The sequence below is a fragment of the Microcebus murinus genome, chromosome 9 (genome assembly GCF_040939455.1).
Source record: "Microcebus murinus isolate Inina chromosome 9, M.murinus_Inina_mat1.0, whole genome shotgun sequence".
Lineage (NCBI taxonomy): Eukaryota > Metazoa > Chordata > Mammalia > Primates > Cheirogaleidae > Microcebus > Microcebus murinus.
In genome coordinates this window covers 34,068,445-34,094,528 of record NC_134112.1, presented here as the reverse complement: position 1 = coordinate 34,094,528, position 26,084 = coordinate 34,068,445, and the positions used below count along the sequence as shown (strand labels likewise).

The following is a 26,084-nucleotide window of genomic DNA, read 5'->3' as shown; positions in this document are numbered from 1 at the left end:
CTAAATACAAAACACTTCAGAATTTATGGCGAAGATAGTATTAAAGGAATTCTTATATCGTATCATATTATTATATTGAACAACTTTCTTTCCTGGTCGAGGTGCTGTGTAGGCCAGTTACAGAGCTGTGAACCAAAATGCTTGAAATGTCCGTTCACCATTATCCACAAAACTACTCTTGCCTGTCTCGTGTTTCTCCCTTTTTTTCCTGGGATCTCCCGACTTACTCCTTAGTTATTCACTATTTTTGAGACCTTAAATATTTCAATATACATATATTCATTCTGCTCTTACCCTTGATTAAAAGTTTGGCTAACTTGAATTCTAAGTTGGAAATTGTTTTCCCTCAGAATTCTGATGAATTTCTTCTAGCTTCTGGCATTTCTGTTGAGCAATTCAATGTCTGTTTCTTAATACTTATATATCACTTGTTTTTTTTTTTTTTTGTCCCAGAAACCTTAGATAGTTGCTGTGTTCCCAGAATTCTGAAATTTCACCATAATGAGTGTACTTTGTGTGGATCTACTTTCAATCATCATGCTGGGTGCCCAGACAGCCAAAATTATTTGGAAACTCACACCCTTCAAATCTGTAAAACTTTACTGAAATTTTTGAAATAATATCCTTTACTTTGTTTTTCTTTTCTTTTCTTTTTTCTTTTTTTTTTTTTGAGACAGAGTCTCACTCTCTTAACTGGGCTAGAGTGCCATGGCGTCAGCCTAGCTCACAGCAACCTCAAACTCCTGGGCTCAAGCAATCCTGCTGCCTCAGCCTCCCGAGTAGCTGGGACTACGGGCATGTGCCACCATGCCTGGCTGATTTTTTCTATTTATATTAGTTGGCCAATTAATTTATTTCTATTTATAGTACAGACAGGGTCTCGCTCTTGCTCAGGCTGGTTTCGAACTCCTGACCTCGAGCAATCCGCCCACCTCGGCCTCCCAGAGTGCTAGGATTACAGGCATGAGCCACCGCGCCCAGCCATTTTACTTTGTTTTTCATTCTGTTTTTTTATTATAATTATAACTTTTGGATATTTGACTAATCTACCCTTTTTCTTTTGTTTTTCTTTTTTTTTTTTGGCTACTATTTTAAAGCCTTTGGTCTTTTATTCTAGTTTCTAAGAGAGATTCTTAACTTTCTCTTTTAATTCCTCCGTTGAGTTTTTCACTTTTCTATTTTTTGTTCCCAATAACTCTTTTATTGTTTATAAAATATTTTTATAGTTTTCTCTTTCCTTCTCCTTCCTCTTTCTCTTCCTTTTCCTTCCTTTCCTCCTTCCTCCTTTTCTTCTTCGTCAAGTTGCAGCATCTTCACTTTAGCTCTCTAAAGATATTTATGATACAGTTTTTTCTTTTGAAATGTTGAGTTCGTTTACTCCTCTCTCCCAACTTCCAGATTTATTCTCCATGGGTTGGGGGCAGGGTGGGGAAAGGTAATGTCCTTAGAATTGAATCTTCCATCCTTTACCTTTAGTATATTCATTTTCTTCTTCCTAGTCTGACCTCTGGTTTGTCGTCTTCATTTTTCAACATTATATGATCTCTGCTTTGTTCAAGACCTGACTCCAAACCAGTCTTCCAAAAGAAGTCTTGCTAGATAGAGTCTAGACCAAAACTCCTTCCAAATCCTGATCTTACCACACATGTGTGCCATTCACCATTGCAGTTCCCTTGTGCCTTTCTATATCAGTCTTATCAATGCTAATGAATACATATTCTAAAATTATCTGTTTTAATTTCTAGTAAAACAAGTATCCATAGATATAACCTCCATAAATGAAAAAGCTCTTTGGAATCTTCAGTACTTTTAGAGTGTCAAGGGGTCATAAGACCAAAAAGTTTAGAACATCTGCTCTGAAGCTATAAATATACATATGTAGCTCATGGCATTTATTAAATATTTAAGTATTCTGGAATAAATTATCTTTTAAAGAGGCATCTCTCCTTATTTTCCCCTCCCAATCTTTATTTCTTATTTATATCTATATATTTTCTTGTATTATTTGGTGATTCTCTGTGGGTCATTTTCTATCTCAGATGAAATAAAAATTTAAATTTTGATTGTTATACTCTCTATTTTTTTCTCTGATTAGGGTTAGTCGATTACATTGGCCTATCCTATAAGTGACAAACATAGATAATCATCAATTATATTGTGTATTAGAGTTAAACATTTCTGTGGCCATATTGAACAGAAATAAATTATTTGAGTAAATGTTTAAATAAGGAGTTTCAAAGCATGGAAATCTGATAGAAAAATTTAAATTGTCCTTTACCTTTTAAATAATCACATTATCAAACAGCCCTGTGAACAAAGTAAATATACGGTTAGTATCTTTGGAGAATATGATACGTACACAAAGGAATAATCTTATGAATTTTTCATTTTAGATGAAAAAGAGAAATTTGAACCCACAGTTTTCAGGGATACACTTGTCCAGGGGCTTAACGAAGCTGGTGATGACCTTGAAGCTGTAGCCAAGTTCCTGGACTCTACAGGCTCAAGATTAGATTATCGTCGCTATGCGGACACACTCTTCGATATTTTGGTGGCTGGCAGTATGCTTGGTAAGCCATGCATTATCACATCTTCTAGTAGTGTGTGTGTGTGTGTGTGTGTGTATTTCCAATTCTACTTAAGTATTTCCCTATAAGATAGAATCTTTATAAGCTTATATTTACTAGAGTTGATGTAAAACACAAATGGGAGTCCATAATTTTTTGCCTTACAATTTGGAATGGTATTAATGTGGGTGATTATTAGTTAAGAAAGGCATAGAAACAAGGGTTATTGTTGACATGTGGTCACAGGTGGCCACTTTGCTTTGGCTAAAAGCTAACTTTCCCAGTGTCCCTAATCTTTGAATGTTTTTGAGGGTTCATTAAAAGGCTAATTTCTGCAGAAGCACATAACTTAGTGCATGTCATCTAGATCCTTCTTGTATAATGAACCCAAATGTCGCATAGCAGCTTTTCTTTTGAACCTTGCTCCTTTTTTCTTAAAAGACATAGGCTTTGTGTTGTTGCCCAGACTGGAGTACAGTGGCAGGATCATAGCTCATAGCTCACTGCAGCGTCAATCTCCTGGGCTCAAATGATCCTCCTGCCTTAGCCTCCCAAGTATCTGGGACTACAGCTGCACACCACTGTGCCTGGCTAATTTTTTAATTTATTTTGCATGGAGACAAGGTCTCACTATATTGCCCAGGCTACTCTCAAATCCTGGCCTGAAGTGATCCTCCTTCCTTGGCCTCCCAAATTGCTGAGATTACTTACAGATGTGAACCACCTTGCCTAGCCTAAACCTCATTTTTTTTTTTAAATCCTTTTAATCGTGAGTATATAGTTGGGAGAATTAAAGATAGAAGACTAGAAATTAATAAAGTAGGTAAAAGTAAAATGAAAGCTTCATTTTATGGAGCAGAGACATTAGGTAAGAAGGCTTCAGATTACTATGTAAGTGTCTTAAATCATTGGTCCAAGTGTTTGTTAGGTATCGTAACCACTTATTTTTCCTTTATTCTTTTAGACCTTATTTCTTATAATTAGTACCTGTGTTAGCCATTAATTACTAGAAGTGGTCAAATCTCCTAGGACAGTGATTTTCAATTTGCAAACATGTGGAAGTGTTTGGTTGTTACAAAGACGTCAGGGTGGGGTCCAGGTATGCAGCCTAACCTTCCCTACTAGGGACATACCAGGAAATGAAAGAAATGCCACAGTGCCTTTTCTTGAGAAACACTGCTTGAGGCAATCTTCCTTGGCTTTGAGACTCAGTGAATACATTCCTCTATTTTGAGGTGGAGCTGCCCTTAAATTCTTTTTTCTCTGGGCTCTTATTTCAAGCAATCTGTTTTGATACATATACCGTGTTTTCTAGAAAATAAGACCTACCCATAAAATAATCCCTAGTGATGGGCATGGCTACGCAGCGTATCTGCACACCCCATGCATTTTGTCGCGGAGCGGTAAAGAAAATGAGCAGCCCTTCTCATCTGCCCCATCATGACAGCTACTATCCCAGAGGTGACCAGAAAGGTGTGGGCAGCCCCACCAACAAGGTTGGCTCCCCATGTCAGGTCCCGGCCATCCTGTGAGTGCTGCAAGCTGAGGCTTTGAGGGGAAAATAACACATCCCCTGAAAATAAGCCCTAGGGTGTCTTCTTGAGGAAAAATAAACATAAGACATCTATGGTGTGTCCAAATGCCAATATTCAGAGATAATCATTCTTAACATTTTGGTTAATTCCCTTCTAGAAATCTCTTTACCTCATAAACTTTTGAAAATTGGGTGATACAAATAATTTGTATGATATTATACAAATATGATGCTTTACATGCTAATTTATATTCATTCAGTAATATGTTATTACTTTTCACACTCATAAGTGTTACACTGGATGACTCTAAAACGAATTAAAGCCAAACTGATGTTAAAGAATATTTAAGTTGATTCCACTTTTTGCTGTTATAAACAACAATGTCATCAATGTCTGTGCATACTTATCTTTGTGGTCTTATATTTATCTACTTAGCAAAGGATTGATGGATTAAAGGATGGAGATATTTATATCTATATCTACCTATCTGAGAAGCCAGCCTTTCAAAAGAATGTTCTGGTTAACATTTTTGTCAAAAATCTTGAGTCCTTTAGCAATGTTAGGTACTCAATTCTGTCAGTTTTTTATATCTTTGTGCATTGGGTTACTGATAAATATTTACAGTTAAAATTTTTAAGTCAATAGTGGAATTGAACATTTCCTGATATGATTATTGGCTTTTCGTATTTCATTAACTATGGCATATTTTTATCAACACACTGGTAAACTGAATACAAGAATAATTTTCAATGACTTTTGATTCTTCTTTAAATCATACATAAATGTGTTAGTCTGTCAGATGGTCCCTTTTCAGTCCTGAGTGACCTCCAGGCAGCACTGTTGATGCTTCTGTCATTCCTGAGCTACTTTATACTCTTCCCTTACATGAGACCACCCAGACCTCCTCCCATGTCTCTGGATGCAACTTCTTATGTGACTTCCCCATATTAAATTATCTGTATAGACAGTGTCACTCTGTTGCCCAGGCTAGAGTGCTGTGGCATCAGCCTAGCTTACAGCAACCTCAAACTCCTGGGCTCAAGCAATCCTCCTGTCTCAGCCTCCTAGGTAGCTGGTACTATAGGTGCATGCCACCACACCTGGCTAATTTTTCTATTTTTATTAGAGACGGGGTCTTGCTCTTGCTCAGGCTGCTCTTGAACTCCTGACCTCAAGTGATCCACCCACCTCAGCCTCCCACAGTGCTAGGATTACAGGCATGAGCCACCACGCCCGGCCGAGATGCATTCTTTTTTATATGAACACTTTGTTTAATTATTAAGTATGTAGGAATTTTCTTCACACACACACAAAAAAATTTACTTTCTCATTATTCTTGAAACAACAGCCATCTTGGTCTTTCAGTTTTACCCTTTCTATAATACCTACAAGAAGTACTTTACTTTTACTTATACCTTGAAGAAAACAGCAGACACTCCAAAAATGTTAGAAATGGCAGCTAATAGTTGGTCCCAATATAAGGAAAAATAAATTGGAATGCAAGCTATAGCAATATTATTAGTGTGCAATAAGTGTTCTGTATAAGAATGTAACTTTTAAAACTAGCTATTAAAAGAAAAGTCTACAGTTTCAAAACCAGACTTTTCAGTTATGTAATTTCTATCAGGTAGGAATAATTAGCCCAGAGTTTTTAAAGGTATTCATCTTAATAAAATTTTGTTCCAGGTGGTTGTATTCATTAAAAAGGGCTAATTAAATCTCATGCATATATTAATTCAGTGAAAATAGACTCCTGAAGGAGCTGACTCCTCCAAAAACTAATTTACTTATGAAATTGTATGCTGGAGTCTGAAGCCTATAGAGGAGGTGATAGGCTAAGGAGAATATAATTCAGCTGAATTCTCATTCGCCTGTGTCTACTAATAAAGGTGGCTCTGTGTGTCCCCTTTCATCCAGAGATCTGAAATCACAAGTCAAATCAAGGCAGTTATACACTAAAACACAAATAACATGAGTGGCTGATATACTAAAACACAAATAACAGGAGTGGCTGGTTAATGGAAGATAGTCTTTGTCTTTTCTACTCACTTGGCCTGCTCAAACTTTCTACCTTAATTACAGTGAAGTCAAATCAGAAAACAGAAATACCATTCTGTTCTGATTCCATTCTTCCAATCAACCAGTGCAGGAGCCTTTGAATATGGAAAGCTGAATTGGAGAAAAAAGCATTCTTTTGTTCTAGTCTATGGGGGGAAAAGATGAGAGAGAATAAAATACTTTCCTGGCCAACATGCCTGCCGAGTAATCAAATTCAAATGGTAAGGAATTAGAGTGCAGGCTGCTCAACCATACACTGGTAGCTGGGTTAGTGAAGGAGGGAGCAGTGTTAATGGCCACCCAAGTAAAAGCCAAAAAGATCTGTAAGAGTCAATTCTGATCCACTCTATAGTTGATGAACTAGACTCCAGCAAGACATTATCAAGTCTGAAAAGAGAACCATGTCCTGATGTGGAAAAGATCTTGAATTGCATTAGGAATAATGGAATTAATTTCATTGATTAAAGGTTATTAGTGTAGCTTTCATGGTTAAGGTTATAGATTAAAGCCACCTTTTACGGCCGGGCGCGGTGGCTCACGCCTGTAATCCTAGCACCCTGGGAGGCCAAGGCGGGCGGATTGCTCAAGGTCAGGAGTTCGAAACCAGCCTGAGCGAGAGTGAGACCCCGTCTTTACTATAAATAGAAAGAAATTAATTGGCCAACTAATATATATAGAAAAAATTAGCCGGGCATGGTGGCGCATGCCTGTAGTCCCAGCTACTTGGGAGGCTGAGACAGAAGGATCACTTGAGCCCAGGAGTTTGAGGTTGCTGTGAGCTAGGCTGACACCACGGCACTCACTCTAGCCTGGGCAACAAGTGAGACTCTGTCTCAAAAAAAAAAAAAAAAAACCACCTTTTACAAGTCAACAAAGGGGTACAAAGCAAGAACTGTGGTAAGGGCCTAAAACTCAGTGAGGGCACTGGACTAGCTAAAAGTAATGATAATAATCAACCACTGTCGCTCATTCACTGTCACCCTGTTTGCTTCTCTATAATTACCGCTGTGGAGTCACATAGCTGGTGGTCATAGAGACTCTTAACTTTCTCATAGATAACATCATCTTCTCGAAGCCTAAGGTAGTTTCTGAGATATCTTCCAGGCCCTGAATTCCAGTAGGAAGGCTGACCCTTGCAGACCAGTGGCCCATACCAAGGAACTGACTCAACTGGTTTAACACCCCACCCAAGAACCATATTATATTATAAACATAAACAAATATACAGCAACATCTATACATCCACATATGCATATCATTCTTTGAAATTTTAAGTGATTCTTAGGTTATACATCTACTTTCATTGTTTTAGTTGATGTGTCAGAATTGATCTGTTCTGCAAAGGCTATTCTCAATTTTTACTATTATCCTAACTGTGATTACCTTCCTCTTTTCAGCCCCTGGAGGAACACGCATAGATGATGGTGACAAGACCAAGAAGACCAACCACTGTGTGTTTTCAGCAAATGAAGATCATGAAACCATCCGCAACTATGCTCAGGTAGAGCCTGTCACTGAGAGATTACCATTATGTTAGAAGGGAAGCATTTGAACAGTATTAAGGAACACATTTAGGTTCAGAAAATAAACAGCCCACTTTTTAAATAGGAAGGTTAGCTCTTAAGTGTATGAAAAGATACTCAGTTATACTCTTAATAAGACAATGGGCATTAAAACTATAAGAAGATATCTTTTTTTTTTAATTTACTTATCTATTTTTACCTCTCATGGGGAGCCACATGCTCACAGCAATTTCTGGTGGGAGTATAAATAGGTCCTACCTCTATGGAAAGCAATTTTGTACTCTTTCTCAAAACTAAAACTGCACATTCCCTTTAACTCAGTAATTTCACTTCTGGGACTTCATCCTGCACATGTGTGAAACAACACATACAGTAGTAATCATTGTTGTATTGCTTGTGATTATATCAAAGAATGAAAACAATATAAAATCAATTAAAGGACTAGTAAATAAACTTTGGTAGTTCAGAAGATATTTATAATGCTTAAAACCTGTAATGGATTCATATCTAAATTAAATAGAAAACTATAAGTCAGTAAGCAAGACACACACCCTATTAGGAAAAGATGCATACAGGCATTTCATAGGAGAAGAAACACAAATCCCCCCAAAAAAATAAACGCATGGGAGACATGTTTCTTCAAACTCATTAGTAATTAGGTAAATTTGAATTAAAATCATGAGATGTAATTTTGTGTGCATTAAATAAAAATTGAGTCTTTAGCCATAGTAAAGGTCAGGAAGTGAAGGGAGTATAAAATGGAACAGCCTATTAGATATTACTTTATGCAGCTAAACATCTATGCATAATAACTAGTCAGCTTAAGGTTTGCGTGTTCCTATTCTGACTCTATTACTGACTCTTTCTAGAAGTCATTCGTTAACTCCCAACTTAACTAATTAGGGCAAGTCTTAAGACTTGTTATACACATTTCAGTATATTAGATGAAAGGGGCCGAGGAATTAACTATGGCTAAGTGATGGCATTTCAGATGATAGAAACCATGTCTTTATTAAAATGTACAGGCCGGGCGCGGTGGCTCACGCCTGTAATCCTAGCTCTCTGGGAGGCCGAGGTGGGCGGATTGCTCGAGGTCAGGAGTTCGAAACCAGCCTGAGCAAGAGCGAGACCCCGTCTCTACTATAAATAGAAAGAAATTAATTGGCCAAATAATATATATAGAAAAAATTAGCCGGGCATGGTGGCGCATGCCTGTAGTCCCAGCCACTTGGGAGGCTGAGGCAGAAGGATTGCTTGAGCCCAGGAGTTTGAGGTTGCTGTGAGCTAGGCTGATGCCACGGCACTCACTCTAGCCTAGGCAACAGAGTGAGACTCTGTCTCAAAAAAAAAAAAAAAAAAAAAAATGTATAAGCCAAGTAATTTGAAATTACATGTGGCTATTAAGGATTTAAACTCTTAAAATGATTTTTAATTTCATGTTATTTTTAGCAAAGATATGTGTCTCCTTTTTTATATTTAAGAAATGTATAACAAATAAAAACAAAAAATATTTTTTAGACAGAGCAAAAGGTTAAGCAGGCAAGATTGAGTGGGCCAGGCTCTAACCTGTTCCTCTAAACATCTTTGCTTCTACTATGTATGTAATGACTTTAAACACCTTGAGAAGGTATGTATACTGAAATAAATATACTCAATTCAAAACCTGATCTTTTAAAATGTCCTACTCACTTTTTCATATATTAGATAAGGGCAGTTCACTAGGGATCACTATTTCTAAGTTCTTATTCCTGCTTTGATGTTTAATAGCAGTTGCCAGGTCTGCAAATAATGATAATGCCTGCCTTACCTTCCCCACAGAATTGTTTTCAAGATCGAATTAACACAAATACAAGATGTATTATTATTTATATTCCAAGGCAAAGAAAAACAAGAAGGCCTAGAAGAAAAGTCAGAACAGCTGGTCCCATAAACAGAAAGATATGGAATTTGCCTCTTCATTATATCTAAATAGCATAGTTTCTTGTTACAAATGATTTTATTTTTCATATGAAATATAGATATTGGATGAATTTGCTATGTTATTGTATTTAAATTTAAAAATTATTGCATACTTATGGAGTGACAAAAAATCCTGGTCAAAGAAAAGTCAGGCAGAGAGAAAAGTTAGATGGAAAAGGATATTTGAGTGGAGATTAATTTTATAAACTGTTACCTCTTTCAACAGTACTTTTGTAATTTGACTTTTGCTTTCTTATGTTTACCTCTGGGAATTTAAATCGTTATTCTTGGATAAGAGAATTATTTTTTCTGTTAATAATCATAGTAAGCAATATATGAGTATTAGCATTAAGTTGGAAATAAAATTTATAGGCTTTTTAATGCAATTTATTTCTTCTTATTATCGCATACTAATTCTCTGCCTAGGTCATCACTCCAAAAGTTGTAGGAGTAGAGCATGTGGATAGAAAAAAACCAGATTAGGAAATCATTGCCACAGTTATTAAAATAACCAACATTTACAAAATCCCTATTTAACTAGCAACACAATTCCACTTACAAAGCGGTCTCGAATCCCACTGATGTGATTGCAAGCCCTGCTTCAGAGTTCTAACTGGATTGCGGGGGCCAGTAATCCTTTATTGCCAGGAAGTTATAACATTTTTTGCTTATCTGCTGCAAACATGATTGTTGCCCACCTGGAGCGTAATCTCCTCTGTGCTGTGCTTTCCTCCCCATCATGTCATTAGCTAAGTGATTATGTCTTTCACTCTTTCATTTCAGTTATTTTCAATCTGCATCTCGTCATTTCAAAATTACATTCATTTTATTTTCATCAAAGTTATTTTTTGTTTTTCTACCTGTTATATTCTTGAATGAATTTGTTTTATCTTCTGTGTGCATTTTGAGCCTGTTTTTGTCCCTAGGTCATAGTGATTGAACTTGTAGTTCTCATATCACAGTATGAGTTCATTTATGCATTTTTATTATTATAGATCTATGGTGTAGTTATGGTGAGTTTCTATGCCTCCTTCTGTGCTTTTTAAAAATTGTTTACGCGGTATTTAATGGTTCTGTTTTATATTTAGGTCTTCAATAAACTCATCAGGAGATATAAGTATTTGGAAAAAGCATTTGAGGATGAAATGAAAAAGGTAAAACTCAAATATTTGTCTATTTAAAGTGATGGAAGAGGAAGGGTGCAAAAATTTTACATATACAATAATAGTCCCAAAGTGCCATGTACATAGCAAGTTTTTAATAAATGTTTATTATGGTAAATAAGTGAATGAGTATGATAGATCATTAGCTGATAGCTATAGGAAGAAATATGTGACTATGGAGGACTTTTCCCATTAATATTTAATGTGACATAGTTTGCTTTGTTCAATAGGAATAGTTTTACAGAATATGATCTCTGGCCTCACAGAGGTTAAAATGAAAACTAGAGATTTTGAGATACATAAGATAAATATATCAAGGCAAGAATCAAGATAAAGGTGATTTAATTCGTTAAAGCCCATGAAAGAGCAAAACACAGCAGCTAATGCTCAATAAAATTCTTTAATAGTAGAAGATGCAATTTAACAAAGGCGATAAAAGCACATATTTGGAGATAAAGCATCTGAGTATAAATCTCAGTGCTTTTTCCAATCAGTGAAATAGCTATAATAAGAGTATATACCTTATGTTTGTTGTGGGAACAAATGAGATACCATATAAGGTGGATAGCATGGTAAATGGTCTCTAATAAGGAGCCAAGTGAACAATAGCATTTTCTTAAGAAATCCTCTTTTTAGTAATGGTTACATGTTCCCTCTTCTAATCTGTTTAGCTCTGTATTTATATATAGCACCCATTGTATTAACTTGTTACAGATTTATATGTTGCTTTGTCATTGTTTTGAATTTTAGACATCAGCCTAAAGTATAAACCACATGAAGAAAGTAACCATAACATCAACTTGTAGTTTACTTACTCATTTCCCCCTGTTCAAAGTGATACTGTACATAATATTGAACAATTTGGCAGTAAAGTCATTTGAAAAAAATTTTTACATAATCCACAACTGTCTCACTTATAAGAATCCTTTAGCATGGCTATATAAAGCTATATATATAAAGATGACATCACATTCTGAAATACCACAATTTAACTAACCAGTTTCCTACTAAAGGAGACTGGTTAAATTATGGTTTTTCAATAACAGTAGAATACTATGCAGTCTTTTTAAAAAATGAGGCATGACTACATTAATTGATAAGGGAAAATGTCCAAGACAAATTAAGTGAAAAAACAAGGTGCAGAACAAATAATTGGTAGTAGTTTGACTTTGGGCAAGTTATATATAAGTATATTAAAAAATCTGGAAGGATGTACATCAAACTGGCAATGTTACTTCTTAGTGAGTAGAATTAGAGAGGGTATTTTTTTTACATGTTTGTATTATTTGACATTGTTTGATTTTGTTCAAAAATGATATGTTAAATATGAAAGAATTTTAAATGGAAAAAAAAATGGTTCTAATGGACTGCCAGTTGCTCAGAAAATAACAAGAGCTTGATTAAATAAAGGAATGGAAATGTTGAGAAGAAAATGGTACAAAGTTCAAATCAATTAAGCATGGTTTTGTCTATTAATACCAATCCATGTTTTTACTCTTCACAGCTCATCTAAACCTTGAAAACTTTCTTAACTCTGTCATTCATATGGTGAATATACTCTCAAGAAGTATTTTTTTCATAGTATTGCCCTCTTAAACGGCCAGCTCTGTTGCAAAACATGCAACATCTGAATTTAATGTTGACCAATATAATTGAACAATATGATTATTATTTTTTGTAAATGATTAATTTTTGTCTTATTTTATTATGATCAAATATGTTTTTTGCTGACTATGAGTTATTAGTGTGCTTAAAGGAGAATATTAAAACTTTATTTTAGAGGCTATTTCTTATTGCTCATTTTTATCTGTTCTTCATTTTTATAATGGGGGCAAAGGCCAGATTGATAAGAATTGTCTATGTTTTTGTTAGTTTACCCCATTCCTGGTGCTTCCTGGAGTTTTAGCCTTTGATACCTTCATTCTCTCACTCCCTGACACATAGATGGTGACTTCTTTTTAATTTGTTGAGAATTTAATAGGTATAAATTAGAAATCAAATGGGCTGGTTTAGTTCTAATTTTTTCACTTACTAATAATGTAAATATTTGGAGAGTCACATAACCTCTCTGTAACATAATAATCCTTCATTTGTTGGGGGATAGTAAATTAATATTGTCCTACCCTCCTCACAAAATTAGTGGAAGAATCATATGGAAAATCAGCAAGGTCCCTGTAGTGATAGTGGCCCCTAGGGCATCTCAGTGGCATGCCTAACAACTGGTGAAACAGAGAAAACAGCAGAGGAGTATTGTCACAGCATAAGGCAGAGGAGAGCAGCTACAAGAATGACTACATTTACAATTCAAAATAAGAAGTGGACTATCATCTCCTTTGCTTTGGCTTGCATTGGAACTTTCTGAGGTTGCTACTTTTTCAGTTCTCCTCCTCTTAGCACAAGAGCATTGGAGTACTAGGGCCCAAGAAACATCTTCACTCACTTATTACCCCTCCAAAATTCTCTTTCCCACTCACATCAGAGAACTTTCTACAGTCTGTTTAGGCACTTCTTTTACTTCCTGCCTTTCATTGCCCCATCACCAAAGCTGGTGGTAAAACTGTATGATCCAAGAAATACCATGTTGGAATCTAAACATTTTACAAAGAGCGTCAAGAACTTAGAAAACTCCACTCTCCTTTAACAGTTTTGCTTTGAATACTCTTATATGCCATGAGCTCAGAAAAGTGTATATCAGATATCAAAAGGATAACATTGACTCTTTCCTGCTTTGTTTGTTTTTTATTTTTTTGCCATAAAAATTCTGTTTTTCAAAGAAAAGTACATAGATAGCAAGATAGATGGGGTCACCCAAAGAAGTAAAAAATACCAAAGATAATATATTTCAGAAAACATTATATCCATTGTATATATTTATCCTTTTTCATGCACATAGTCAAATGTAAATTATTATCTATTCACATGTTCTCCAAATGTCCCTTTTCCTACTCATGAGTGTTACCTACAGCCCTGTATAAGTGAACTTAGAGGAAAGGAACTACGCCTGATCAAGTCATTTTCCATAGCAACCAATTTGTAATTGAACATATATGTTTCCAGTGAACATCTATGCTTTGCATATGCCCTGCTGCGTGTGTGCCATGGAGCCATGGATGTACGTGCTGTTTGTCATCTTCCTTCTTTAGTCCTTTGCATTATAGACATGGTTTCTTTTGTTTGACCCACAGCTTCTCCTCTTCCTTAAAGCCTTTTCCGAAACAGAGCAGACAAAGTTGGCAATGCTGTCGGGCATACTGCTGGGCAACGGCACCCTGCCTGCCACCATCCTCACCAGCCTCTTCACTGACAGCTTAGTCAAAGAAGGTAAGGATGCCGATGTTCTCTCACCTGTTACATGTCCAAAGACAAGTAAAGCCACAGAGAGTTAGAAAAATTCCAGTGGCTCTTTTTAGTGTCATCTACTACCCATCCTTCACGTAAGAGAATAAATATGTGTGTGTGTATATCCCTTCAAATAATAAAAGGAGTGTATGTAGTAATTGTAGGAAATTAGAAGAAAAAATATGCACACTTGTACAAAGACATAAAAAGAAGGACTGTTAACAAATTAAAATCTTAGGTATAAAACTCAACACCTCAGTCAAATACCCTGAAATTGATCTATTTCTTTCAACTTAAGTGCTGTGGGCATATTTTATAGGGGCAGTGCTTCATTGTGCATGACTGCATTGTGCTTTGTGGGACATTTGATCTTTTGGCCCTCAGACACAAAAGGCCAGGCTGTAACTCCCAACCGCATTTATTGTAACAACCAAAAATGCCCCTTCGCATTTAAAGCTGACCCCCAAATAGGACCACTCTTCTAAACTGTTTCCCATCAAGGTGTGGAGAAACTGATGCTTAGATGTTCGTTTTGATGACATAATTAAGATACTCATAGTCTCAGTTTTACAAAAAAATTAAGACTGTTGCATTAAAAAGAGTCTTGTTTCAATTTGAAGGCATTAAAAGAGTTTGACAGGCATGCATACCATGATATGGTTGTAGAATGAAACAAAAGAGGGCTGTTTTCTTGTAGGAGGATAATCACATTCAAATAATAATCCAACACAAAACACAGTTATTTTTCCTTAAAAATAAATTAAAAGAGCTTTTGTGAGAACATCTGTTTCTTCTGAGAGCTTAAAAAGTTTTCCTCCTACATATATGAAGTCCCAGCCTCATTCATGCTTGTAGTGAAAGGGGTTATAGTTTTCTCGTAGCTAAGAAAAGAATAGTACATCAAGAGTCAAATGGTATTATTCAGAGATTCTTGATAGTTTTTGGCTTAAAATAGCTCAGATTTATCACAGTACAGGCTCTGTAAGTGTTGATGCTATGTTATTAATATTATGACATTTTAAAGTGTTTTCCCAAAGAGAATTCAATGTCATACATCGTATTTGTGCTATTAGCTATTTTACACATAAAACATAGGTAAAACATAACCATTAAACATTAATTATATAATCCTAGCCACCATAACATAAAATAATAGCTTTTCTAGTTGTATTAAAAACCTAAGCGATGTCTGCAACTTCCTTTGAATGTGTCCAAAAATTACATTTTGGATAGATATACATGGTAGATGTGGGATAAAGTGAATATAGCAAAATATCAACAGTTACAGAAACTAGATGGTGCGTATATGAGTGTAACTTTTCTTTATGTGTGAAAATTTTTATAGTAAGATGTCAGGGTGGCGGGAGGAGAGTAGAAAAATACCCTTGCTATGAAAATAACACACTTCCTGTGTCATATAGATTTTCCTCAAACTCCACCATCTCTAGAAACTAGAGGTTTAAACACTTGCTTCCTAATGAGAAAAAGATTATACCTTTCCCCAATGCCCATGTAACAATTGGCCAAGGAGAAATGGGACCATCTACCCATGGGAAGAGTGACTGCAAAGAAATTTCCTCAACTTTCCACCAAAAGCCACTTTTAATACAAAGTAATAGGTTTAAATCAAGATTTTAGACTCGGCCAGGCGCGGTGGCTCACGCCTATAATCCTAGCACTCTGGGAGGCCGAGGCAGGAGGATTGCTTGAGCTCAGGAGTTCAAGACCAGCCTGAGGAAGAACAAGACCCCATATCTACTAAAAATAGAAAGAAATTAATTGGCCAACTAAAAATATATAGGAAAAATTAGCCAGGCATAGTGGTGTATGCCTGTAGTCCCAGCTACTCGGGAGGCTGAAGCAGGAGGATTGCTTGAGCCCAGAAGTTTGAGGTTGCTGTGAGCTAGGCTGACGCCATGGCACTCTAGCATGGGCAACAAAGCGAGACTCTGTCTCAAAAAAATAAATAGATAGATAGATAGATAGATAGATAGATAGATAGATAGATAGATAGATAGATAGATAGATAAATGTATTTACAGTTATACCAGGTTGGAAGCAGGAAGTCCAACTTTTTAACTTGCTTTCCTTCCCAAGCAAATGTTCTGTTTCGAATAATGAGAAGAGGTGAACTTTGCCTAGAAGTCTATTAATTAAAAAAATAAAGTCTATTTTTCCTTTGCACCAAATTAAGTCATTTAGTTATTTACCTATTTCAGGAAACCTAGGAAGAAGTGTTGCTTTTTGCATCATCACAAGGGGTTTTGCTCAGAAAAGGAATGAAATTCTTGTGTTTTTACAGGCATTGCGGCCTCATTCGCCGTCAAGCTTTTTAAAGCATGGATGGCAGAAAAAGATGCCAACTCTGTTACCTCGTCTTTGAGAAAAGCCAACTTAGACAAGAGGCTGCTTGTAAGTGTTTTCTGGTTCAAAGGGTTGTATGTTCAATGCTTCAGTTGGAGCTCTTGCAGTGTCTACGATAGGTAGTGCATGACTGAGATGGCGGGGTCAGTGGGATTGCAGCACTGTTCCTTTTATTTCTATGTAAGTGGTAGAGAGAAGTAAATTCCACTTTAATCCTTATTGCGCCAACAAATGGCATAATAAAATTAAGGGATCATAGGGAATAGAGACTTTCAAATTTGGAATCTTGTTGACATGGTGTTAACATTTTATCAGAGTTTAGAATTTTCTTTTATAACCAATAACTTTCTAGAAATTTAAAATCTTAATATGATAACAATCTCATGAATCCTACCTAATTAGATACTTATGTTATCTTCGGTAGGAATACACTGGTCTCAAATACCGTGTTAAATAGTTTGCTAATGAAACAAGAGTTTAAACAACATTCTTGTGGAAATACTTAAACTATAGAAGAAAGCAAACAACTTGATTGTATCACAGTTCCTAGATTACATCTTTATTTCTCCATCTGTGCATTTTTCAAAGAAAATCAAGAAAAAATATTTTGTTCTTATAATTTCTATCTGCTCCCTCTAATTCCTTTGTGCTACAAGCAGCAGCTATAAAATGGCAAAAGATTTCTCCAAGTAGAATTGCCTTTACAATTTTAGGGTAGTCTAAAATTAAAACATACCCTGCCATCTTCTTTTCACCTCCTCTCTTCTCTGTTTCTCTCTTCCCGTGTTTTCCAGTGTACAAGGCTGCCAATCCCATGGGATAATTCTCAAACTATCTCTTTTCCTCAAGAAAACCTGCAAATAGTTTTAAATATAAATCCTTGTACTTTTAATCCCTTCAAATTCCTTGTCTCTTGAAGTTTACCCTAAAATATCCCTATTCATGTCTGTAACATCTTTAGATTATGATACAGAAGAAAAATGAGGAAGTCTAGATTCTTGTTCATTTCTGCTAATGATAATATAATAATTTTCATTCAGCATACATATACTAAGTTCCTGTTCTGGGCTAGGCATGTTCCCACAAGCTGCAGAGCCAGTAGAGAATGGGGTAGAAAGTTCCCTGCCCTCATGGAACCTACTTTCTAGTGGACTTAGGGCAGATCCCAGTAAATAGAAGCAAGAAGTATAAAGGCCCTAGAAGATGAGTGTAGGTTGCTGAGGAAGTTCATATGAATGGACCGTATCTTTTGTCCATGAGCCTCTGAGTGGTCTATAGATTAGCCATGTCTTGCGTAGGGCTGGCTCACTTCCACATGCCTATTCATTGTTGGACCCAGGCTGAAGGAGTAGCCCCCATCTGGGTCATTCTGTCTTCATGGCAGATGACAGGAACACAGAGACTGAACTGCACCACTCAAGTACCTTAAAAATTCACTTTCAATTGGCTAAAAGAAAATTACTGAGAAGCCTGGCAATAGGGTGGGAAAGTTCAGTCCACAAAGAGGGGGAATCTCTTAATACACTTTGGAAGGAGAAGAGGTGTGTGATTGGGAACAAAAATAAACTCTATCTTTGCCAACAAAAACTCAGTTAAGCAGCAGTGGTTTCTTAAAGATATCAATAATCCTAGCCTGGTTAATTTAATGAGATCGCTTCCTTTATAAAATTCATTTCCTTTTTGAAACCACATGTTATTTAACTGTTCTTACTAGATTATATGTTTATATATATTTGGGAATGAGAAGCATAAGTGGTGGTTTCTGCCACAAACACCATAAGCTGGTGGGGGGATGGGCAGGGTAGTTTTCTGTTGTACTGTGCCAGCCTGACATTTGTTTATTCAACAAGTGAATGAGGAAGCAGAGGGTTAGTTCCACTCTCAAGGAGAAAATTTTGTTTTATGAACACACCCCGCAAAATTCTCTTTAACTCTGAGCTACTCCATTTTAGAAAAATAGCATATTTTTGGACCTCAGTGATCACCCACTATTATAATACAGAAGAAAGAAAAATGCATAGCAATTCAAAGAAGAGAGAGGATGGGAAAAGCCAACCCTTATTACTGGAAAAAGGAACAGTGATTAAGAAATTGAAGACATTGCTTTTTTCCTTTATTTATTAAATAAATATTTATTGATTGTATTATTTGCCAGATAGCTTTACAGGAGCTATCCCCAAATTGAAAGGAATCAAACTAATAGACCCTTTCCTTTATAGGGCTTACATTCAATTACAGGGGAGTGGGCAAAAAACTAAATGAGTAAACATGTATTCTAATAAAGGTAAAAAGTATTATGAAGAAAAAAAATCAAGTAGGGAAGAGCTAAAGAGCATCAGATGTGGGATGTGATTTTCAGTGGTCAGGGAAGGCCTCTGGAATAAGGTGACATTTGTGTAGAGACCTGAAGGAAGTGAGGGAGTGAGCTGCGAAGGTATCTCAAGGAAGAGTATTCCAGACAAAGGGAACAGAAAATGCAAAGGTCTTGAGGCATGACATGTTGGGGGACAGGAAGGAAAAAGTGGGTAAGAGTAAGAGCGTGGGGGAGATCAGGACTTTGGCATTTATTCTGAGTGAGATGAAAAGGTTTGAGAAAATTCTCTGCAGAATTGGCCATATAGTATGATTTTAAGTCTCAACAGCATCACTCTTGCTGTTGTTCTGGGAATGGACCCAGGAGCAAAGGCAAAAGCAGGGAGACCTTATTCTAGGGAGATGATGGAGATTTGTACCAGGGTAGGGTTTCTCTAACAACTACAAACCATGTTCCAAGCCTGAGAATGACATGGTATGATTTAGACTGGCTTCACCTCATTTTAACCTGAATAATAATTTTCAATACATTACATACCATTCATAAGGACTTGGGATATAGTTCATACATGAACTACTGGTAATATGTTTGATGGCATATTGCTCTGAACATAACTTTAAATCAAACTTTGCGATCATACTCTTCCTAAATAGAATATTGAGTGCCAGCCCAAAGTAATGGAATAAGTATTGACTTTGGGGCCACACAGCTGATTCTTAAATATTTCTGACTGCATAAAGTGGGTCAACCTACTTAACCTTGTTGGAACTTAATTATCTGGAAAAATTTATACTTTGCACGATTATTGTGAGGAGAAAGTGCCCGTACATCTTGATTCATAGGAATAACTCAATAAAATTAAATTAGTTCCCTGTCCCACAAGTTTGGTAGATCTTCAATGACAGTAGAAATGTCAGTGATGCAATTTTAGTGTAATATGAAATGTTTGCTTTAACGTGAACGTGTGTTTGATAGCTGCTACCATCAACTCTGTTCTGACATTTTGAAACATATGACTCAACAGGAGAAATTATAGGATGATAATACAGAGAACATTGAAATTTGAGCCCTGACATAGGCTATGTTGTTCCGATATATGGTGGCAAACCCATTGCAGATCTTTCTGCTGAGACTATTACTGCAGCCACATAGCTATTGGCCACATATATGCAAATCTAACCAATGCAGAAAGTTAGGATCTATTTTTTAGACTCTGCAGCAGTCTGCAAAATGAGAGAACTTTGAAAATTGCCTTAATTTCATAGTTGGGGTGTTGATCTCACACAGGATTAGATCATGACTAAGTGTTACTGAGACTCTGCCAAGCTGTGTAGGGTAATATGGAAATGAGGTGAAAATATGAGAGCAGCTACAGTGTATTCTCTTTTTGTTAATTTCCACCCAGATTATGTAATAAAAAGAAGAGTTAGTAGGGTGGGTGTCTTAGTCCATTTCTATTGCTTATAACAGAATACCTGAAACGGAGTCATTTATAAAGAAAAGGACTTTATTTCTTCCAGTTATGGAGGCTGGGAAGTCCAAGGTTGAGGGTCTGCGTCTGGTGAGGGCCTTCTTGCTGGTGGGGACTCTACATCTACAGAGTCCCAGGGAGGCTCTGGTTATCACATGACCAGGTGGCTTGGTGTGCTATCTCAAGTCTCATCCTTTTCTTATAAAGCTACCAGTTCTCCCAAGATAACTAACCCATTAATCCATGAATAGATAAACAGTGTGATTATCTAATGGTTTCAGGTTTTTTTCTTCCCAGGTTAAAACAATCCAAACATTATTCAAAGTTACCTTATTTGTGTTTCATTTAGTAAATTTGATTCTGTATTTACACATGCTATATTTGAGTAAAATAAATGAAAAATGAAATGATGGTCCAAAATGATTGGAGCTAGTTTTATCTAAGTTGCTTAGTATGTTTTCTTTCTTTGCAAAACTTCCTGGTTTTAGAAGGTGTTTGGCTCAATAAATATGCCAGAGATTTATTGTTTTGCAAATCAGTCCTTCTTTTCTTCCAAAAGAAGTATTCTAAGTGAAATGAAGATTTTGCCCTTTATGCTTGCTGAAATTTGAATGGCTTGCTATAGTTGTATAACAGTCTTTTTTCCTTTTTCCTTCAGGAACTCTTTCCAGTTAACAGACAGAGTGTGGATCATTTTGCTAAATACTTCACTGACGCAGGTCTGAAGGAGCTTTCCGACTTCCTCCGAGTCCAGCAGTCGCTGGGTACCAGGAAGGAACTGCAGAAGGAGCTCCAAGAGCGTCTTTCTCAGGAATGCCCAATCAAGGAGGTAGGAGACGGCCAGCGGCCGTCACTGCAAAATACACGGCTGAGAGGAATTACATAGACTGTAGCACAAGCTTTACCTCTCTGGAGGAGACAGCCCTTCCGTGTATTGCTATAAACTTTATGCACTTGTTCCTACCATTTAAATTAATTCAGTTTCAAAGTATTGATTCAGAATCCTACATTTTATCTCACTCTAGGATGTTTCAGACATTAATAATTATGTCCACACAAATTAATTATTCTATCAGGCTGCTCTAATTATCAAAATATTTCATCTTGTCAAATAGATTTGACCATCCACTATCAGTATAAGGAAATATCATGATATGATGGTTTTAATTTTGTTGCAGATTATCTAAACTCTGTAAGCATTTGGTTAGTGTTTGGAAATCTACACTGGATTTTTGTGCATTATTGTGTATGAATACGTAGGCTTTTTATTTGAAAAAGAAAAGTTTGAATTCGTATCATGGGAAGAGACCAGTTGGATCAGTGAGTTGTTTGAGCCTACTCACACGCACGATAGCTGTATGTCCCCATAACATAAAAACTACATTTTTAACAGCCATGTATCATAGTTTGTGTATACGTGCTATAGTTTTGCCGTCTCCAAACCCTGGGCCACAGACCTGTACTGGTCCATGGCCTGTGGAACTGGGCCACACAGCAGGGGTAAGCAGCAGGTGAGCCAGCTAAGCTTCATCTGTATTTACAGCCACTCCCCATCCTCACATCACCACATAAGCTCCACCTACTCTCAGATCAACATCGCATTAGATTCTCATAGGATCTCAAACCCTCTTGTAGACTGCACATGCGAGGGATCTAGGTTGCGGGCTCCTTACAAGAATCAAATGCCTGATTATCTGAGGTGGGGAGCGGCTGCAAATACCAGTTATCATTAGCAGAGAGGTTTGCACAGTAAATGTGATATACTTGAATCATCACCCCCCAACCACTCACCCAGTCCATGGAAAAATTGTCTTCCATGAAACCAGTCCCTGGTGCCAAAAAAGGTTGGGGACCACTGCTATCGGTCATAAAGCTATGATTGTATTTTTTTTTAATGTGCCTAGAGAAAACTTCCTATTTGAACTAAAAAAAAAAAAACTTTCACATGACACTCTAAAAATTAAATTGAAGAGAGTCCTTTCCCTTTTCAACTTGCTCCCAAAGCCCTTTCCCTCACCACCTTCTACCACACTGTAAATCCCTGCAAGGCACCTCCCACTGCTGAAGGCCAGAGAATTCCAGGCTGACACTATCCAGCAGATGGAGATATTGGAGCAACATGCATTCTTAAGTCTCATGGCATTAAAGTTAGCAATACATTCAATAATATTTCTCCAAGTAAGAACTCATATATGATTTTCCATGGGAAAAAAATCAAAACAAAAGCCACCGTGTTACTTTTAGATGCAGGATGTCACCCTTCTTTGTAGATTCCTCCAGGCAGCTCAAGAGGGACTTCCCAGCTCCTTCCACTCTCAAAAGCTACTCAACCCACTGCTGACATTTCTGCAATCCAGGCCACAAGGAAAGAAAGCAATATATTTTCACTAAAAAAGAAAAGGAAACAAAAGTTGTTCTATTACTCACAAAGTAGTACACTTGAAATATATTATGGTTTTTAATCACTTCTGAAGCCCTAACCTCTATGTGTGATTTTATTTTAAAAGGAAAAAGCATTCTTAGATAAACTTGATATAAAATATATTATCCTTAAAATAAGTGATTGTTTTTAATTACTTCTGAGGACCTGACCTCTATTTGTGATTTTATTTTAAAAGGAAAAAGCATGCCTAAATAAACTTGATATAAAATATGTTAAGTTTGGCAGACCTATATTCCATACTATCCAGGGCTAAGAATAAATTTGCCTATTTACACCTAATTCTAAGTGGACAATAATTGGCTGGGCATTGCTGAATTGATATGTATCAAATTAAAAACTTGCCTTTGCACTTAATGGTTTATTTACAAACTAACTTTTCACTGAGCTGGGTCATGTGCATCATGAAAGTAATGATTGAAGAATAAATGTGTGGAGAATGGACTTGTGCAAACTCATGAAGAGGTTTTTAAGTTGAGGGATAAAAGTAAAAATTCACAACTCTATTATTGCCTTCTTCAAATCCCAAGAAAGTCAGACTGTTTCAGGTATCCTAGCCCCCTTTGGGGGGATCCACTATATAAGAGAATAATTTTGTTGGGTACAGTGGTTCACACCTGTAATCCTAGCACTTTGGGAGTCAGGAGTTCGAGACCAGCCTGAACAAGAGCGAGACCCTGTCTCTATAAAAAACAGAAAAATTAGGTGGGTGTGATAGTACACGCTGTGGTCCCAGCTACTCAGGAGGTGAGGCAGGGGGATCACTTGATCCCAGGAGTTTGAGGTTGCTGTGAGCTGTGATGATACCACTGCACTCCAGCTGGGGCAACAGAGTAAGACTCTGTCTCCAAAAAAAAATTTAAAAAAACATAACTCCCAAGAAACAAAGATTCTCTTATTCCATGCTATCCGGCAGCTCCTGGCCAAAGCTAAGCCTATTAAATTTTTGGACTAAAAATACATCTGCTTTCAGAACAAATTATTATATTTTCCCTCCCTCTTCTAATCTCAGTATACATACCAGGAAAGGGGGAGCTGAGCAGATTATTTCTTATCTGCCCTGAACCTTTTATTGACTGGGCAATGAGGGAGGAATCTTTCCAACTGCCTCTTCCTTTCTGACACCTTTTCCATGAAATGTAGGTGGTGCTTTATGTCAAAGAAGAGATGAAGAGGAATGATCTTCCAGAAACAGCAGTTATTGGACTTCTGTGGACCTGTATAATGAATGCCGTTGAATGGAACAAGAAGGAAGAACTCGTTGCAGAGCAGGCTCTCAAGCACCTGAAGGTAAATGGTCTTAGCAAGGAACTGTCCCAGCTGCAGGCCAGCTGCAGCTCTTAAGAGTATGACAGATGGGTTCCAACTGCGTTTCCCCCAGACTCAGACTAAACATATGCTTGATAATTTTTTCTTTTCGAATTTGCCACTGCCTGAAAAGTTTCAGATGTAAGAGCCTATGAAATATCTAAGGGTCAGTTCTTATTTAAAACAATATTAGAAAATCTACAGAATTATCACACACAGTCTTAAAAAGAAATACAGTCTCTTGGCTTTCTTTCTGTTCTATATGACAAAAACTCTTATTGACTATTTTTGTTTAAGTGGGCCACTTTTAGAATTTGAAAAGTATCTGAGTGGTGGAAGAAATCAGCTGATTGTGTAAATTATGTGTTTTTGTGCCTCAATACATGTGGCTTTGCTTTTCTTAATTGTCTTTTCCCTATAAGACTATGTTAAGATAAGTGGAAGAGTTACTTAGATCCTGCCTTCAGAATCTGCACTTGAATTGGGAAGTCAAAGGCAGACATAAACTAGGTAGAATATAAGTTAGAGAGATAAATTTCAGTGTTCATGAGAACATAGCAGTGAGTAAACTGTGTTAATTCGATCAAGAGATAAGTGCTGATTTGGGTGGGTGATAGAGAAAACAATGGCTACACATCAGGGACTGAAAGCCATGGACATCTGGGGTGAAAGGAGCAATAGGAACATGGTGGTACAGTTGACCTGTAAGGGGTCTGGGACACCTGGGGGAACAATGGCAGAGCCACACTCCATTGATACAACGGATATTGTATGAGGATATAACCTCATTTTCGCAATATCCATCAGACATAGTGGACACAGCAGTTACCATTAATAGAGGCAGATTCTTATATTTGGTCTCATCATTTAGTGGATACAGTGAGAAAAATCTGATAAGATGCTGGGATAAAAAGCATTCATTTTGATTGGGCACAATGGAAGACATTAATCCTAAAAGTGAATGTTTTCAAAGCAGACCTCCGGATTATGGTGATGATTCCAGCAGCGTAATGTTTTTTTCTCTCCACTTCTGTTCCAGCAATATGCGCCCCTGCTGGCTGTGTTCAGCTCCCAAGGCCAGTCCGAGCTGATCCTCCTCCAGAAGGTTCAGGAATACTGTTACGACAACATACACTTCATGAAAGCCTTTCAGAAGATTGTGGTTCTCTTTTATAAAGGTAGCCATCCATGCAGTTCCACCACTCTGTTTCTATGTTTTATTGACACTCTTTGAGGGGCAGAGCAGGGGGCAAGGAGAGGAGGTCTTGGAGTCCCTGTTTGGCACGGGGGACAGCAATATGCTAATTTGTGTAAGTTTTAGTGAGAAAACCATATTATGTAGCGAGAGAAGGCACACTGCCATGTATGTCCCCATCACCTCAGGAACCATCCAAATCAGGCCCCTAGGCACTTCTTACTGATGGAAGTTGCTAGAAGACTGGTGGTGAACTGGTTATTGTTTCTTGGGCATGGTGAAAAAATGTGATTATATAAAATCGAGTCTGTTTTTGAAAGGTAAGGATTAGCTCTAATAACAATGATTATCAAAATGCTATATATATGTTATGTTCAGACCCTTTTAGGTGCCACAAAGCTGACTTTAAGATTACTGACATAATTGGCCCTTTTTACTTGTATTTTAGTTTATTTTGCCCAGCCATTCTCCTATTTTCCAAGGAAATGGCTATTTTTAGGTTTTCACATTTACTGTCTTTTCATTGTATTTATAAGGATTAGGTTGCCATGACAACTGGCACTAAAAAAATGAATGCTAAAGGTTTTAACTGATCTCAATCTTTATACCCACAGCATATAAAAAATGATCTTGGACTATTTTTTAGTCTAGATTTATATAGCTTTATGAGGGAGATAAAGGAGCACTTAAGAAAATGATATATTCTGAACATTAGAAAATGCTTATTTAAACAGTATTTTATTAATAATGGCATCATATTCACAAAATATTAAAAAGTATAAATTAATACCAGCCAAATGTTTATTTTCCCTTTGATGTGTTCTTAAATGTGCCTATTTGAATAACTT

The 26,084-nt window shown here is 36.8% G+C and overlaps 1 protein-coding gene across 4 annotated transcripts in view; it reads left to right on the top strand.

Moving 5' to 3' along the window:
- BZW2 (basic leucine zipper and W2 domains 2) overlaps window positions 1-26,084 on the top strand; it is a 60,658-nt gene that overhangs the window by 27,412 nt on the left and 7,162 nt on the right. For 3 of the 4 annotated variants that reach the window (XM_020289846.2, XM_012781028.2, XM_076006396.1), the window contains 8 exons: window positions 2,394-2,570; window positions 7,558-7,661; window positions 10,731-10,796; window positions 13,991-14,126; window positions 16,447-16,556; window positions 20,952-21,122; window positions 23,877-24,023; window positions 25,081-25,219. In XM_020289846.2, coding sequence (XP_020145435.2) covers window positions 2,394-2,570; window positions 7,558-7,661; window positions 10,731-10,796; window positions 13,991-14,126; window positions 16,447-16,556; window positions 20,952-21,122; window positions 23,877-24,023; window positions 25,081-25,219 — 1,050 coding nt within the window. Of the gene's footprint in view, window positions 1-2,393; window positions 2,571-7,557; window positions 7,662-10,730; window positions 10,797-13,988; window positions 14,127-16,446; window positions 16,557-20,951; window positions 21,123-23,876; window positions 24,024-25,080; window positions 25,220-26,084 lie in introns of those variants that run through there. The other variant, XM_076006397.1, reaches the window with a different exon arrangement.